Genomic DNA, 15,742 nt, shown 5'->3' with positions numbered 1-15,742 from the left:
GTTCTAAAGTGATTTACATAACGAAACCATATAATCACATTAATTGAAGTAGTGAAAAACATTTGGAAATGTGATTCCTGTTTTACCAAGTTTTCTTTTCTTTTCTTTTCTTTTCTTTTCTTTTTGGCCATTCTGTGCTTTCTAATGTGGTCATGACACCAAGTGACTGACAAGACCCACCCCTCCTGGTGATATCTGGTGTTTGTGAAGCAAAGATGGCAATGGTGAAAATGCTCACCTCGAGGTTTCAAAACATGCCATCAGAAGCCAATGGGCTGAGAACATGGCCCCAAGGCCCCAGTCATATAGTACTAATTCACAAGAGCAGTAGTGTTAAGGTGCTTTATTTTGTAAAGTAAAGACCACGTTACATTTGTTACCAACTGGCATTTAGAAACTTTGCAGGTCAGGATGACAGAACACATTGTGAATTGGCAATGTCAATCAGACAGTTAAACTGCAGGAATGTCTTAAAGACATAAAGGCCTGGATGACCTCTAATTTCCTGCTTCTTAATTCCCATAAAACTGAAGTTCTTGAACTTGGCCCTGTAAATCTTAGAAACACAGTGTCCAACCAGATACTTACTCTGGATGGTACTAGCTTGCTCAGCAATACTGTGAGGAATACTGGAGTCCTTTTTGATAAAGCTTATAGTTAGGGCCAGATCAAGTGACTCTGAACCCTCCCTTAGTTATGCTGCAATAGGCCTAGGCTGCTGGGGTTCCCATGATGACCATGGGCATTTCTTCTACACTCACCTCTTTTCATTCTATGTGTTTATACACCACTCTGCCTTTACTCATTCATTATTATAAATCTCTGGCTCTCTTCCACACTGTCTTTTGTCATGTCTCCCTCCCCTCCCTCTCAACTGGTAGTAGTAGATAACTGCTACTACCAGCAGGGTTGGCTCAGTGGGTGAGCAGGCGACCATATGCCTCATGGCTGTGGTGTAGCCATCCTGTGTTTATGTCCGACGTGTGGCCCTTTACTGTGTGTCTTCCCCACACGTTACTGTTTATCTTTACTGTTCACCATGTAAAAATGGTCAAAATAAATTTCAACAGGAAGTGCTAGAGGATTAACCGCTGACCAGCCTTATGGATTGCAATTATATTTTTTGTCTTTTTCTCTACTCTTTTTTTGCTGTGTTGTTTCAAAGGAGTTGGAGGACTTTGTACTGAATCACTGCAGACTATTAGGCATGGCCAGAGAGGGTTATGCCTGTGGCCAGAGCATTCTCCCTCTTCTCTCTCATTTATACCAAGACCAGTATCAGAAACCAGCATTAGCATAGAGTAGATTTGCTACTGTTTGTTTGACAGTAACAGGTGTGGCTGAAGAACTGCACTTGACTTGCAAGGCTATTCAGGCAGAGTTCAGTCAGAGGTTAGCGGGGTTGACATCCGGCTTAAACAGTTGTGGCACTGCCTGTTGGGGAATGCCCCTTGGAATCACAAACTTGGACCTTTTAAACAGAGAGCCGGTTCAGACTTCCTGTATAAAAGTAACTGGGCAATCCTCAGCATATGAGTTTGATTATTATTTCTTATATGGAGGTGATAATTGTTGATGTCTAATAAATGATCAATTTAAAAACTGCAGCTAAAAAGTAGCCAGAAATGCATAGGGGGAATTGAAAATACTGAACAGGCCAATCATGATAGCTGTGGGTTGTGTCTATGCAATGTACAGTTACATTTCCAGGGAGGTGCACGTGAGGTTACAGCACACGTTACATTGTAGGGTTTGTGAGGGGTTTGCGGGTACAATGTTTCCATAGCATAGATTCAACACAGAAGTGTAAATCAGTCTAAATCAGCTGATAGTCATGTTGGTTTCTAGGTTTATTGGCTTGCGCTATTACCATTTTATTCAGCTTCTGTCTTGCTTTTCTATTTATATTGTGTTTTATTCAACACAATCAATCACAGAGTCCTGTGCTTTATCTTAATAAGATAAAAAAAACAATTTGAAATCAAAATAAATAAAAAGTAGTAATAGTATATTAAGTTATAGTATAATTATATAATAAAGTAATATATCTTGAATACAACAAAGCAAAATAATATTAAAAATGGCTTACTAAATTTTTAGGTTATTACTCAAAAAGGTAAAAAGCAATAAAAGGCATAAAAATAATAAGTTACGCTACTTAATTACTCACTGGAAATAATTAATATAATTCTTACACTACATGTTATAGTACTTATACATTAAACTCATAATTGCAAGTTCGTAATATACATACTGGAGCAAATCACTAACCTAATGTCGGCACAAGATCTTATTTTAGTGTTCATATTTAAAAACAAAGCTGACAGCAAAGTTGGCTAAAAACCAGCCAAACAGCATTTCACAAAGACATGTGTTGACCACAGCAATTCTACCACAGAAACAGGTACAAGTAGAAATGGTAGCTATAATGCTACAATACTGTTTATCATCCATTTTCTGAAAATGGATGGTGAACAAAGAAAGAGGTCAAGTTGTCACAAAGTAAAGTTGACCTCTGATCTTTAGCTTGAGTTCAAGGTTGCTGAGATTCAACTTGTCTGGTTAGACATGGTTAGACAACATATTTCCCAAGATTTTTAGGGCTGAGTACAATAACCTCAGTTCTATCTGAATTTAGAAGCAGGAAATTAGAGGTCATCCAGGCCTTTATGCAGTTTAACTAATTGGCGTGTGTCAACTGACTTCATTGATAGATAAAGCTGGGTATGATTGGCATAGCAATGAAAATGTATGCAATGCTTTCTAATAATACCACATGTATAATGTAAATAGAATTATTCCTAGCACAGAACCCTGTGGGACTCCATAATTAACCTGAGTGTGCGAAGAAAACGCCCCATTTACATGAACAAATTGAAGTCTAGTAGATAGATATAATTCAACCCAATGCAGTGTAGTACCTTTAATACCTAGACATGCTCTAAATCTCTGTAATAATATCTGTTGTTCTTCCATCAAAAATGAATAGTAAGATAGTAAGTACCTTTACGGAGGGCTTTTTTAAAAATAGAGTAACAAACTCTTTTTCCAGGCTAAATGAAGATCTTCTAAATTAGTGAGATGCCATTTCCTCTCCCACTTATGGGTTATCTGCTTGAAGGAGCAAATTCGTGAATTATGGCATGGAGTCAAGGATTTCTGATTTGAAGCTTTCTTTTTCAGAGGACGTCGCTCTATCCAGAGTCATACACAGTGCAGATGTAAAACTATTAATGAGATAATCAGCTTCCATGGGAGTAGAGTTAAGGTAGCTGCTCTGCACTGTTTTGGCTCATAGCATTGACAATAACAGTGGAAGAATTACTTAGTTACCGTTTCTTTCAGAAAGTCTTATACTGTAAAAAAATTTATTCTCTACAGCTGTGTAATCCGTTATTGCAGATGTAAATGTTATTAAGAACTGATCAGACAAAAGAGGCTTTTTGAGGAATACTGTGAAATGTTCAGTTTCTATGCCATATATCAGAAAAAGATCAAGACTGTGATTAAAGAGGTAAGTGGGTTCATTTGATAGAAGCCAATTGAGTCTAATTATAGATTAAATACCATTTGGAGGCTGTCATTTTCAGGATCTACATGAATGTTAAAATCACTCACTATAAACTGATTACACTATACATAAATGGCATATTTAATGTGGCCAAGATTTTGAAGTTCACTTTATTTGCTGAAGACACTCATATATATTGCTCTGGTAAAACTTTGGAAGAGCTTCTGAGTAGAGTTAGAAGGGGAAATAAAGTTTTTTAAAAAGGTCATAACATTTAATAACAGGCAAATAAAAAATAAGGACAAAATTATGATGAATGCTACTGTAATAGAGTGTATGAAACCAGATTTTTGGGTATGATCATTGACTACAAATTATGTTGGAAAGCTCATAAAAACACTGTAAAAACAAAAAGGTCCAAAACCACTTGAATATTATATAAAACTCAAGACAATTTAAATCAGAAATATACACGTTCCCTAATATTTTCATACATAACCTACTATGTAGAGGAATGGGAAAACACATACAAAACAAATACTAATCCAGTTTATATGCTATGGAAGCCAGCTGTAATAATTACAAATGGATCAGATTATCAGATTATTATGAACAAAACAACAGAATATTCATTAAACTCCATCCATTCGTCCATCCATCATGGGGTGGCCACGATTTAAATGGTTCTTTTTGATGTGGAGGAGTAGTGGCTCTACTCAGCCTCTCCTGAATGACTGCACGCCTCACCCTATCTCTAAAGCTGCATTTCCATAAGTAACTACTCAGCGCAGGTCGACTCGACTCGGCACAACTCGCCATAGTCGTGTTGTGTTTCCATTGCAATTAAGGACCACCTCAGTGTGGGTGGAGTCGGTATTAGCAGAGCAGGCAGTAGTGTCTTCACGTAATTTGTATGCGGCTCAAAACACAACACAACAATGGATGAGATAGAGGCAAGCTAACATAGCTAATGCCAGTTTAATATCATCATCATATATAAGTCCCCCATACAATGCTTCAATGGATGAAGGTTATCCTTGTTAAGTATAACCCTATACCACCGAACATGTCATAATCGACTCAGCGTACTTCAAACGTGCCGCCGTTTGCGGACTTCTGGCAACAATTACCATAATAATACCATAGTAATACCCTATGTTGGTTGTGAAGTGCAGTTTCTCAGATTTCAGAAACCGTTTGAATTTTTCAAACGGTCGCGTTATTACGGTAATTCAAAGTTCCTCTGATCAGCTGCCTCAGGCACAGTGTTAACCAGCTGTTCACGGCTTGAAGGGGCAGGTAACGGGTGCTTCAGCACCGATCGCTCAGCAGTATAGGGTTAAAATATGTATGCTGTGTGTGTGTTTCAGATGGCTCTCATGTTGCAGAACTACCGCTGCAAACTGTCGGTCTGGGCATTCAACCGGTACTTTGCGTGCCTCCATTTTCTTGCTGTTGGGTTTTAAAAATGGCAAGCTTGAGTCTGGTGAAGGAGTGGCTCTCACGACTCTATTAGTGACGACACTCCCTGGCCAATCAGTGGCATGCTGTTCTTCCACGTCACATTTTCGGATCACCTCCGATCGCTTGGAACCCCAGCTGAGTGGGTACTAAAAAAAGTACCTGGTACCCGGTACTAATGGAAACACTTTCAAACCACGGTGAGTCGAGTCGAGCCACGCTGAGTAGATACTAATGTAAATGTGGCTTAAGGGAGCCAGTCACCCTTTGGAGGAAGCTCATTTCTATTGCTTGTAACATGATCTAGTTCTTTCGGTCATTACTAAAGCTTGTGACCATAGGTGTCATGTACTGCTGTGGCAGGCAAGGCAAAGAACCCCAAATGCAGAACTCAGGAGGCAAGAATAAAATTTAATCTCTTGAACGAAACACAAAACAAAAACACAAAGCTGGATGGGTGCCAGCAGCAGAGATGCAAACTAAACTGAAAACTTGACTTGACTTGAGCATGAGCATGAGGATAAAGAGTTGGTCCAGGGTTCCACAACCAGGATGAAAACTGCATTGCTCCTCTTGGATCTGATGTCTGACTAATGGACAGACTGTCCTTTCCAGCACCCTGGCATAGACATTCCCAGGGAGGTTCCGGAGCATGATCCCCTGATAGTTATAGTTATACAAATCGTCCCCCTCATCAGACTCTGATTCCACTACAGAAGGCGTCTTCAGTGTGATTAAGGAGGACCTCGAAGTATTCCTTCCACCACACTAGACACTGTGTGAGTAGAACACCATGTGAGTAGAACACCATGTGAGTAGAACATCATGTGAGTAGAACACTGTTTTCCTCTCCCAAGTCACCTGATGGTTTGCCAGAATCGCTTCGAGGCCATCCGAAAATCTTTTTCCATGGCCTCACCAAACTCCCCCAACACCGGAGTTTTTGCTTCGGCCACCACCCAAGATGTGTTCTGCTTGGCCTGCTGGTACTCATCAGCTGCCTCCAGAGTCCCACAGGCTAACCAAGCCTGATAGGACTCATTCTTCAGTTTTATGGCTCCCTTCACCTTCAGTGTCCACCATCTGGTTTGGATATTACCACAACAGGCACCAACCACCTTGCAGCCACAGCTCTTAGCAGCAGACTCAAGAAGCAGTGAAGTCTCCTAATAGGACGAAGGAGTCACTGGATGGAGCAATTTTATGATTTAGGTGAGCCCAACATTGCAGAGATAATGTACAAAGCACACAGTAATCTCCATCCAAACTATATGCAGAGGTTGTTTGAAAGGACAGACAAAGTAAGAATGCAGAAGAACTGATATGTTCAACAAGACCCATCACCAATGGGGATATCCTCCCATGATTAATGAAAATAAATGAATGTACAAGTCAGGATAGCATTACAACCACATTTTATAATAATAATAACAAAAGAAAACCCTTCAGTAGCCCTAATTTGGAGGCCCTGCCCTAATTTGGATGGCTTGCCCTAAACTTTTATCCAAATTCTTTTAGTTATCCCTGGGTTAGTAATAATAATACATATTCCAGCAAAAATATGTTTTTAATATTAACAATACTCATTAACCCTTTAACACTGAGCTATTGTCACTGATACACCCTTTAACAGCCTTTAGCATCGAGCGTATTGCCGCTGACACATTTGCACAATCACATTTTGCATTACCGTAATTACATGATGGTTTGTCCTATTGGAAAAATCCAAATGGTGTCTGAAAATGAAATCTGAGAAATTGTGCTTCACAGCCAACATGTGGTTATTATGGTATATTCACTTGTGCTATTGCAGGAAGCCTGCGAATGCCAACACATCGGAAATAGCTAATGTCTGTGACATTATGGTCAGTTTTAAAGGATAAAATCAAAATTGTTTTAAGCATGCTGTAAGAGATTGATATTCTGTGATTGCCTTTAACATTTCTACAAATACTTTTTGATAACCACATCCTAGAAAATACAAAAAAAAATTTGCATGGTAAACAAATTAGAGAAAGTACATACTGCACTCTGGTACAAGGGTATACTGTCTTTTTATTTAGATAATCTATAGTTTCTCACTATCTAGCTACTGCCAGCTGCTCGGTGACCTACAGGAAGTCAGTTGATAGATATTGGGAATCCCCACTGTCTTCATTTCAGTCACTAATGGTGAAGTAGGTACAACCAATCACACAGCACAATAAGATCACGTGATTAGGCTAAGCTAATCAGGCATGAGAAAGAGGCTGCATATCATTAGCAGCCTGAAACTGTCCATAAATACAGCCAATGTGTAAAAAGTGTACTAAACATACACCCATATCCATATGAATATCGTGTTGCACATCTTTGAAGAATAAAGAACACACGCCAAATTTCATGCAACAACTCCTTGTGGTTTTGGAGTCTATAGACTGGAAAGTTAAAACTTCGTTGACAGATGACTAGACGGAGGGATATATGAATATTGTGTTACACATCTTTGAAGAGTAAAGAACATATATGCCAAATTTCATGGATCTACTCCCTGTGGTTTTGGAGTCTATAGACTGGAAAGTTAAAACCTCACTGACAAACAGACGGACAGTATGTGAAATATTTGCTTCACTTTATATTGCACAGAAAGATAAAAATGACTTGGTCTATTTTTTATATAGTAGTACTAAGTGAAAGTAGAGTTGGGCTTTTGTACCTGACATTGCTGTTGTAAATGTTGAAGGTGAGGCAGACGATTCCCAGAAGGATTCCCAACCCAGCAAAGACAGACACAGACACAAAGAGCTTCTGGGACAGGTAGCGAAACTCTTCAATGACAACTGTCTGGTCTGCAGGAGGTCCAGAGCCTAAAAGACACAAGGGAGATGTGACATGAAGGCTGAAGAGACTGTAGGTAACAAAGGATATAAGCAAGAAAGATCAAAGAAAACTAATTAGTAAAGCAGAAAAGGTAAATGCATGCCAATTTTTTTTTTGTCTTACTGTCAGTTCAATGTCCAGCAATGCACCATCCTCAAAAGAACCATTAGATTTGCAGTGAGTCAAACACAGTCACATAGTATGTGGCCCCATTAGCAAGGATCATTTAACATTCACATCGCAACCAGCTCAGAACTGAGAAAAATTACTGATGCTTTTCACTTCTTAATTCATTTCATTAATTGACCTTCACGTTGCATATTCATAAGACATTTCCCAATTTATTAAAGCAATATGAGTATGATGTTCAATCCCATGCACAAATGAGCCCAGTCAAATGAGACAAATGAGAAAACCCGAGAAATACAAAAAATAAATAAATAAATAAAAAAATAAGGCCTGAAACACTGCCTTCAGAGGAGGAGACCAGGCCGACCTGTGGACAGCTAGGGTCAACCTGTCCTACAGCCCCCCCAGCAGATTGTCCTGGGCAGCTGGGAAACCAGGCCAGCTGGGTGATAATGAGGAGGAAGTGTAGTCCCAAAACAGAAGTCCCTGGTACACCACCTACCCGTTCACATTTCAAATTGTTTTTTCCCCACTCAGTGACACGCCTGCTGAGGAAGAAACTCTTTCACTGAGGCTGGCCTCCAAAGCTACAAACAGGCTACAAAAGGTTGAGGTCAGGGCTTTTGACCATTCCAGAAGCTTAATGGGTCTTTCCTAAACAACTGCAGATTCCAGGATCATCAGTTCAAATGATTGTACATAAAGTTAAGTTTTTCAAATGTGTCACCTATTTGCCAAGGTATGGAAGAACATCCAAATTGTCACCCTCAGATAAGAGAAAATTGGCCTGGCATTAATTGAAAACTACTGGAGCACCAGTGTCACTCTTCACAATGAAGTGAGTTTTGCATTGCCATAGACTCAGAGGGGGCTGACAAACAAAGAAGCCCCTGCTCACGACTGACCCCTTCAAGGATGAATGGAACTTGCAGTTCCTCAAATGAGCAAGCCAAATCCCTTCTGGAGAAACGTTTTATGGTTTTATATATGTTTTATGGAATAAAGGCTTTCAAACATCATAACACTGTACCTACTGTAAAACATGGTTGTGATGCTAATCATGCTCTTGGGCTGTGTTGCTGCCAGTGGTACCGGTACATTGCTCAAAGTGGGTGGAATAATGAAGGAGGACTACCTCCAAATTCTTCAGGTTCACTCAAATCAACAGCTAGACAGCTAAAACTTGGACACAGTTAGGTGTTCCAACAGGACAATGATCCAAAACACACACCAAAACTGGTTTTGGAATGGATAAAGCAGGTTAACATTAAGCCTCTGGAATGAAATAGCCTTCCCAAACCTCTGACCTCAACCCTATTGAAAATTTGTGGACTACGCTTAAAAGTCAGCTCTGTCCCAGGAAACCAACCAATTTAAATGAACTCTACCAGTTCTGCCAGGAACAATGGTCAGATATCCAGCTACAAGTTTGTCAATGGTTATCAAAAGCATCTGGCCAAGGTGCAATTTAAACAACTATTAGTAGGGGTGTATTTATACGTTTGACCCTTACATATCCTTTTGATCCTTTGTGGATTAGAGAAAGTCCACAATGAATTCAAACTTGAGAACCATTTTTTGTTTTTAAAGTTATCAAGGATATGTGCTGTACAATCAATCTACCCTGGAAAAAGAACAGTTAAAAGAAACCATTAAAATTACCATGACATTCATGCCCATGATAAGTGTATGTAAACTCTTGACCACAACTGTAGGCAAAGAAGGGCGACATCACTAATGTTCATGTCTTAATCTTTGACCAATTTGAAACATGGAACCATGGATCTACACTGGACCCATTTATTTGATGTCAGTTTACCCTGCTAACATCAAGACACAACTGAAAGGTATAAAGGTATAATACGTGTGTGCACGCGCGCATGTGTGTGTGTGTGTGTGTGTGTGTGTGTGTGTGTGTGTGTGTGTGCGCGTGTGTGTGTGTGTGTGTGTGTGTGTGTGTGTGTGTGTGTGTGTGTGTGTGTGTGTGTGTGTGTGTGTGCGTCCGCTTGTAGCAGAGCTGAGCTGCTTTTTATTTTAATTGAATTCATGGTGTTAAAAGACTTGTTGCATTTGGGCTGTTCATTGTAATAAAATGCCACATTAGCATTCTACATTTTAAGTACTGCATAATTTTGGCTCTGTTTTTATTTTAATGTTTCTGGAAGTGTATTTTACCTTGCAGTGCAATGCCTTGTAAATAAATGTTCTGCAGTAAAAACATTAAACTGTAAGGAGCCAGAATCATAACTCATAAACATTATGCACTGTGCATGTGAGTAGGTGTGATTGCCGAAGGCAGATAGTCTACCTGCGCATGTGTGTAGGTTACAGAAAGAATGTGAATGTGTGTAACGGAGTGTCCTTTGGGAAAATGTGTTCTCCTACATTAATACCTATCCCTGTGCCTTGATGGTAGTATGTTACCATGACAACTGGCTTCATCGTGGTTACCATAACACTGTATGAGAGAAGCAGTGATGTAGCAGTGGTTGTTAAAGAGACCGAAAGATTGAGGAAGGATTAAAGAAGTGAACAAACACTGGAAAATAAAAGTGAGAGAAAAATGACAGGTTAGTCAGATATATATATATATATATATATATATATATATATATATATATATATATATATATATATATATATATATATATATATAAGAAATTAATGAACCAGCATGGATTATAAAGAAAGAAGGTGTAGAAGGAAGAGAAAGACATGAGGAACAAGGAAAAAAAACATATGTTTTGAACAACACCCACTGCTGGAACACAAAAACATGTAACAACCTATCTGCAACAAAGTCCCAGTTAGGAGACCTAATTCTGTCATGTCACCACCAGAGCTATCTTTGGCGTTCACTGCCAGGAAACTGCTGACCAATTATAAGGGCAGGGAAGGGAAGGAGAACAACTTGACATGTGCCTTAGGGTGACTGAAGGTCACGCACTGCTGAAAGCATCTGCTGACTTTCAGACAGACTTACCGATGTCCTTCACTGGAATAAACATGACTGCAAGGTCGTACACAACAAACACATCAAAGATTGACACTTCTTCCAGCTCTCCCTTGAGGTCCTGTCATATTAGAGTAAGAGGCCACTTGGATGACCTTGTTGTTTAATGGTTATGGTTTACAGCTTTTCAAAGACAGTAAGTGAGAGTTGGCTTGTTTCTTCACAGCTGAGGTTTTGACAAACACCTGAAAATGAGCAGCTTCATTTTTCTGGGATTGGTGGAGACAAATTAAAAGAAATGCCAACATAAAGTGTCTATCCACCACAGCAACTTTTGTGACTTTCCACTGATTCAGTGAAAGTTTACTAACCCTACTGAAACCTTTCCTCCAAATGATATTCCCCCATTTGGTGTTGGTGGAGAGTACTGTCAACATTTAAGATCTAGTAATTGCTTTATTCTAAAAAAAAAAAATAAATACACTCTTCTATTCAGAATGTCTATGGGCAGACCTTTTCTCTCAGTTTAATTTTAAGAAAATGTATTGTTTTAATAAAAGTATCAGGAAGTCAAAGTAACTTTATATTGTGAGAATCAATTGTTTCATAACATGATTATATGTTTTTAATGGTTTACAGTGCTAATTTAGCACTTATTAATGTAAACATCTACCTTTATAGAGGTTGTCACATTTGCTAATGATTGGTTAGGTGCTGTATTTGTTTATCAGCACCTGGCTGCTACTTACGGTTATACTTCCTATGGAAGCAATAAGGATGCACATAGTTTATCAAACACTGCTTTTGTATTTTGGCTTAGTTTTTAGTGACTTATCTTAGCAGTTTCCAAGATGGCGCCACTGTGTACGGGCTGCCGTCAGCTGTTCTGTGTATTGTTTGCTGTCGCTCTGTTCCTGGTAGTCATCTGCCCAGATGTCTCCGCTTTGATCACCTACGATCGGCAGACACTTCTAAACCTCCAGTTTGTTTTGGTACCAGCATATACTGTAAAGAAAAACTCAACGATTTTTCCTCCACACCTATCGGATGTACCTGAGAATTTGCGCCGGCTGCCCAGTGCTCCGGTCCCCAACAAACGCCAGAGGAGACGCGGAAAGCGGGGAGGTATCGCGGTGCGGGTCAAAACTTACCTGAGACTCCTGGGTTTGTCTGTTCATTACCCCCTGGATGGTGGTCTTTGCCGCCTCAAGGCTGTTGGGCTGCCTGTGGATTTCGGGCGTCGCTGGATCAGGCCGATTGTCCCACCTGTCATCCTGGAGACTCGGCGTCCCTCGTCCTGGCGCAGGATGCGGGATCGTGGAGGCGGCGTAAACCATGCTAACCTTCGCCTGTTGAAGCGGGCCCCGGCCTCAGCTAACAAGGATCTGGTCATCCGAATGGCCCTACTAAATGCTAGATCGTTAGCCAACAAAACTTTCCTTCTCAAAGACTTTTTCATCGCACAGCAGTTGGATTTTATGTTTGTGACTGAGACGTGGCTTCATGCTGGTGAGTCTGCACCTTTTTCCGAACTTTTACCTCCCGGCTGTTCTTTCTTCAGCTCCCTGCGGATCTCTGGAAAAGGTGGAGGACTTGCTTCAATATTTAAATGCAGTTTTCGCTGTCGTCAGGTCTCGGCAGACCTGTACGCCAGCTTTGAACTGCAGCTGTTGGAGATAAACTCTTCCCCCTCGGTGCTCTGCGCGGTGATTTACCGACCACCGAAGTGCACGAAGGACTTCATCGGTGACTTTGCTGACTTGCTGACGGGTCTCATACTAAAATATGACCGTATTTTAATTGTTGGCGACTTTAATATTCATGTGTGTTGTGAGAGTGGTCCACTGGTTAAAGAATTTGCCTCGCTTATTGACTCTTTTAACTTAACACAACTCGTGTGTGGTCCCACTCATGAAAAAGGTCACACACTGGATCTGGTGTTGTCTTATGGACTTAGAGTCTGCATCACAGGGATACGTGACTGTGGTATATCGGACCATTTTCCTGTTTTATTTACAGCAGCGCTCCCCAGCTCTGGGATAAATAGAGTATCCTCTACACGTCGTGTGCGCTTGGTTAACTCTTCATGCGCTGCTGATTTTGCAGCTGCTTTTAAAAACTCTGACTTAAGCAATTTGGATTTTTGCTTGAGCCTGAATACCGAGGACTTCACTAACTCTTTTATATCTGCTTGCACTGCTGTACTGGACTGTATTGCCCCTTTTACAACCAAACGCACCAAACCTTCCTCCCAGCCCTGGCTGGATGAGACAACCCGCGCTCTCAGACGTGAGTGCAGACGCGCTGAGAGAAGGTGGAAAAAGGATAAGCTCCATGTCTCCTTAGAGATCCTGCGTAACTGTTTATTGAAATACCAGAAAGCAGTAAAATATGCAAAGTCTGCTTATTTCTCTAACATTGTTTCAAGTAACAGTCACAGGCCTCATTTTCTTTTTAGTGTTTTTAATTCACTCGCTGATCCTCGCTGTAATGTGAACCAAGCCAAGGTCTGTCCTGCACTGTGCGAAAACTTTAAGAAATTTTTTGTGGAAAAAATTTCTGCCCTCAGGCCTTCATCACCTCAGGCTGAAACAGACTCATCTGCACCTCCTCCCAGCAGAGCTGTCTTTGAGCAGTTTGAGCCTGTCACACTCTCCACACTAAAGGAGGTGATTCAAAATATGAGACCTGTAAACTCTCCCACAGACTGTGTTCCGTCTCGCCTTTTTAAAGAGGCTTTTGATTCAGTGGGACCAACTATCCTCGCTCTGATTAACAGTGCGCTTGCATCTGGTTGTGTTCCAGCTGCCTTTAAACATGCAGTTGTACAGCCTCTAATCAAGAAGAAGAACCTTGACCCTGATGTTCTTTCAAATTACAGACCAATTTCTAAATTACCATTTTTATCCAAGGTTCTTGAAAAAGTTGTTTTTAAGCAACTTCAAGCATTTTTAAGTGAACATGGAATGTGGGAAAAGTTTCAGTCAGGTTTTAGAATGCGTCACAGCACAGAGACGGCTCTTTTAAGAGTTTTTAACGATCTGCTTTTAACTGTGGACTCTGGTAGTCCTGCAGTTTTAGTACTTCTAGATCTGTCAGCTGCCTTTGACACTGTGGACCACGAGATCCTTCTATCCCGCCTAGAACATGAAATTGGCATTAAAGGCACAGTTCTGACTTGGTTCAGATCTTATCTTACTGATAGAAGTTTCTCTGTCCATCTAGGAAACTGTTTTTCTACCACAGCAAAGCTTTCTTGTGGAGTGCCTCAGGGGTCCATTCTGGGCCCAATTCTTTTCTCATTGTATATGTTGCCTCTAGGGTCGATTTTTAGGAAACATAATATTTGTTTCCACTGTTTTGCTGACGACATCCAGGTGTATATGCCCATCAAACTGAACAGCAGAGATCCATGGGAACCCCTGCTGAACTGTCTAAGTGATGAGAAACAATTTCCTAAATCTTAATGAAAGCAAAACCGAGGTCATATGCTTTGGTAAATTTGACCCCTCAAGCTACTCCTCTGGCACTCCGAGTCATTTGGCTCCTCACTGTCGTGATGCTGTGAAAAATCTGGGTGTCATTTTAGATAGTAGTTTTAAAATGGAGAAGCAAGTAAGTGCTGTTACCAAAATCAGTTTTTACCAACTCAGAGTCATTGCCAAGGTAAAACCTTATCTCCCGCAGCAGGACCTGGAAAAAGTTATTCATGCTTTTATTACTTCCCGCCTGGACTACTGTAATTCTCTGTACTTTGGCATAGATCAATCATCTGTGCGCCGCCTGCAGGTAGTCCAGAATGCGGCAGCTCGTCTTTTAACCGGTTTAAAAAAGCATGAACACATTACCCCAGTCCTGTCATCCCTTCACTGGCTCCCTGTCCGTTTTAGAATCGATTTTAAGATTTTATTGCTTACTTTTAAAGCCTTAAACGGACTGGCACCTTTGTATCTGTCTGAGCTGCTTCACTGTCACACCCCTGTAAGAGCTCTGAGGTCATCGAACCAGCTGCTCTTACAGAGGCCTAAAACCAGACTAAAACAGAGAGGTGATCGAGCTTTTGCAGCAGCAGCACCAAAGCTATGGAACGATCTACCTCTCCATATCCGCACAGCTCAGACGATACACACATTTAACTCTCTATTAAAAACACATTTCTTTTCCTTGGCATTTGGCTGCAGTGCTACCTCCTTTTAGATTATTGTTTTATGGTATTTTATGGTACTTGTTTTAAACGTTTTAATTTTTAATTTTCTTATGTTATTTATTGTTCTTAATGTTTTTATTTATTTATTTTTATTTTATTATTTTATTTATTTATTTATATATTTTTATTTTTATTTAGTATAGTCCTTGGGGTTACAGATCTTGTACAGCACTTTGGTCAACGTCGTTGTTTTAAATGTGCTTTATAAATAAACTTGACTTGACTTGACTTGACTTTTGTTCAATAAATAATGGCACAATGTAATATGCAACACAGGGGTGTAGTGGTTAGCACTGCCTTTCAGCAAGAAGGTCATGGCTGGGGCCAGAGTACCTGGACATATTACAATAATATTAATATATTAACCTAATATTACCTATTTGGTTAATTGGTGATTCCACCTTTCACCTGTGACAAATTGAATAATTATTTACCTGTTATTAAATACACTGCTCAAAAAAATAAAGGGAACACTTAAACAACACAATATAACTCCAAGTAAATCAAACTTCTGTGAAATCAAACTGTCCACTTAGGAAGCAACACTGATTGACAATCAGTTTCACATGCTGTTGTGCAAATGGAATAGACAACAGGTGGAAATTATTGGCAATTAGCAAGA

General features: G+C 40.1%; 1 protein-coding gene across 1 annotated transcript in view; it reads right to left on the bottom strand.

Moving 5' to 3' along the window:
• The window catches only part of gabbr1b (gamma-aminobutyric acid (GABA) B receptor, 1b), a 102,626-nt gene that overhangs the window by 28,935 nt on the left and 57,949 nt on the right, over nt 1-15,742 (bottom strand). Inside the window, exon 10 of the mRNA XM_030741798.1 lies at nt 7,668-7,818. Within this exon, the coding sequence (XP_030597658.1) occupies nt 7,668-7,818 (151 nt within the window). The remainder of the gene's footprint in view (nt 1-7,667; nt 7,819-15,742) is intronic.

Source organism: Archocentrus centrarchus, chromosome 11, assembly GCF_007364275.1.
Source record: "Archocentrus centrarchus isolate MPI-CPG fArcCen1 chromosome 11, fArcCen1, whole genome shotgun sequence".
Lineage (NCBI taxonomy): Eukaryota > Metazoa > Chordata > Actinopteri > Cichliformes > Cichlidae > Archocentrus > Archocentrus centrarchus.
This window is presented reverse-complemented; position numbering and strand designations above follow the sequence as displayed.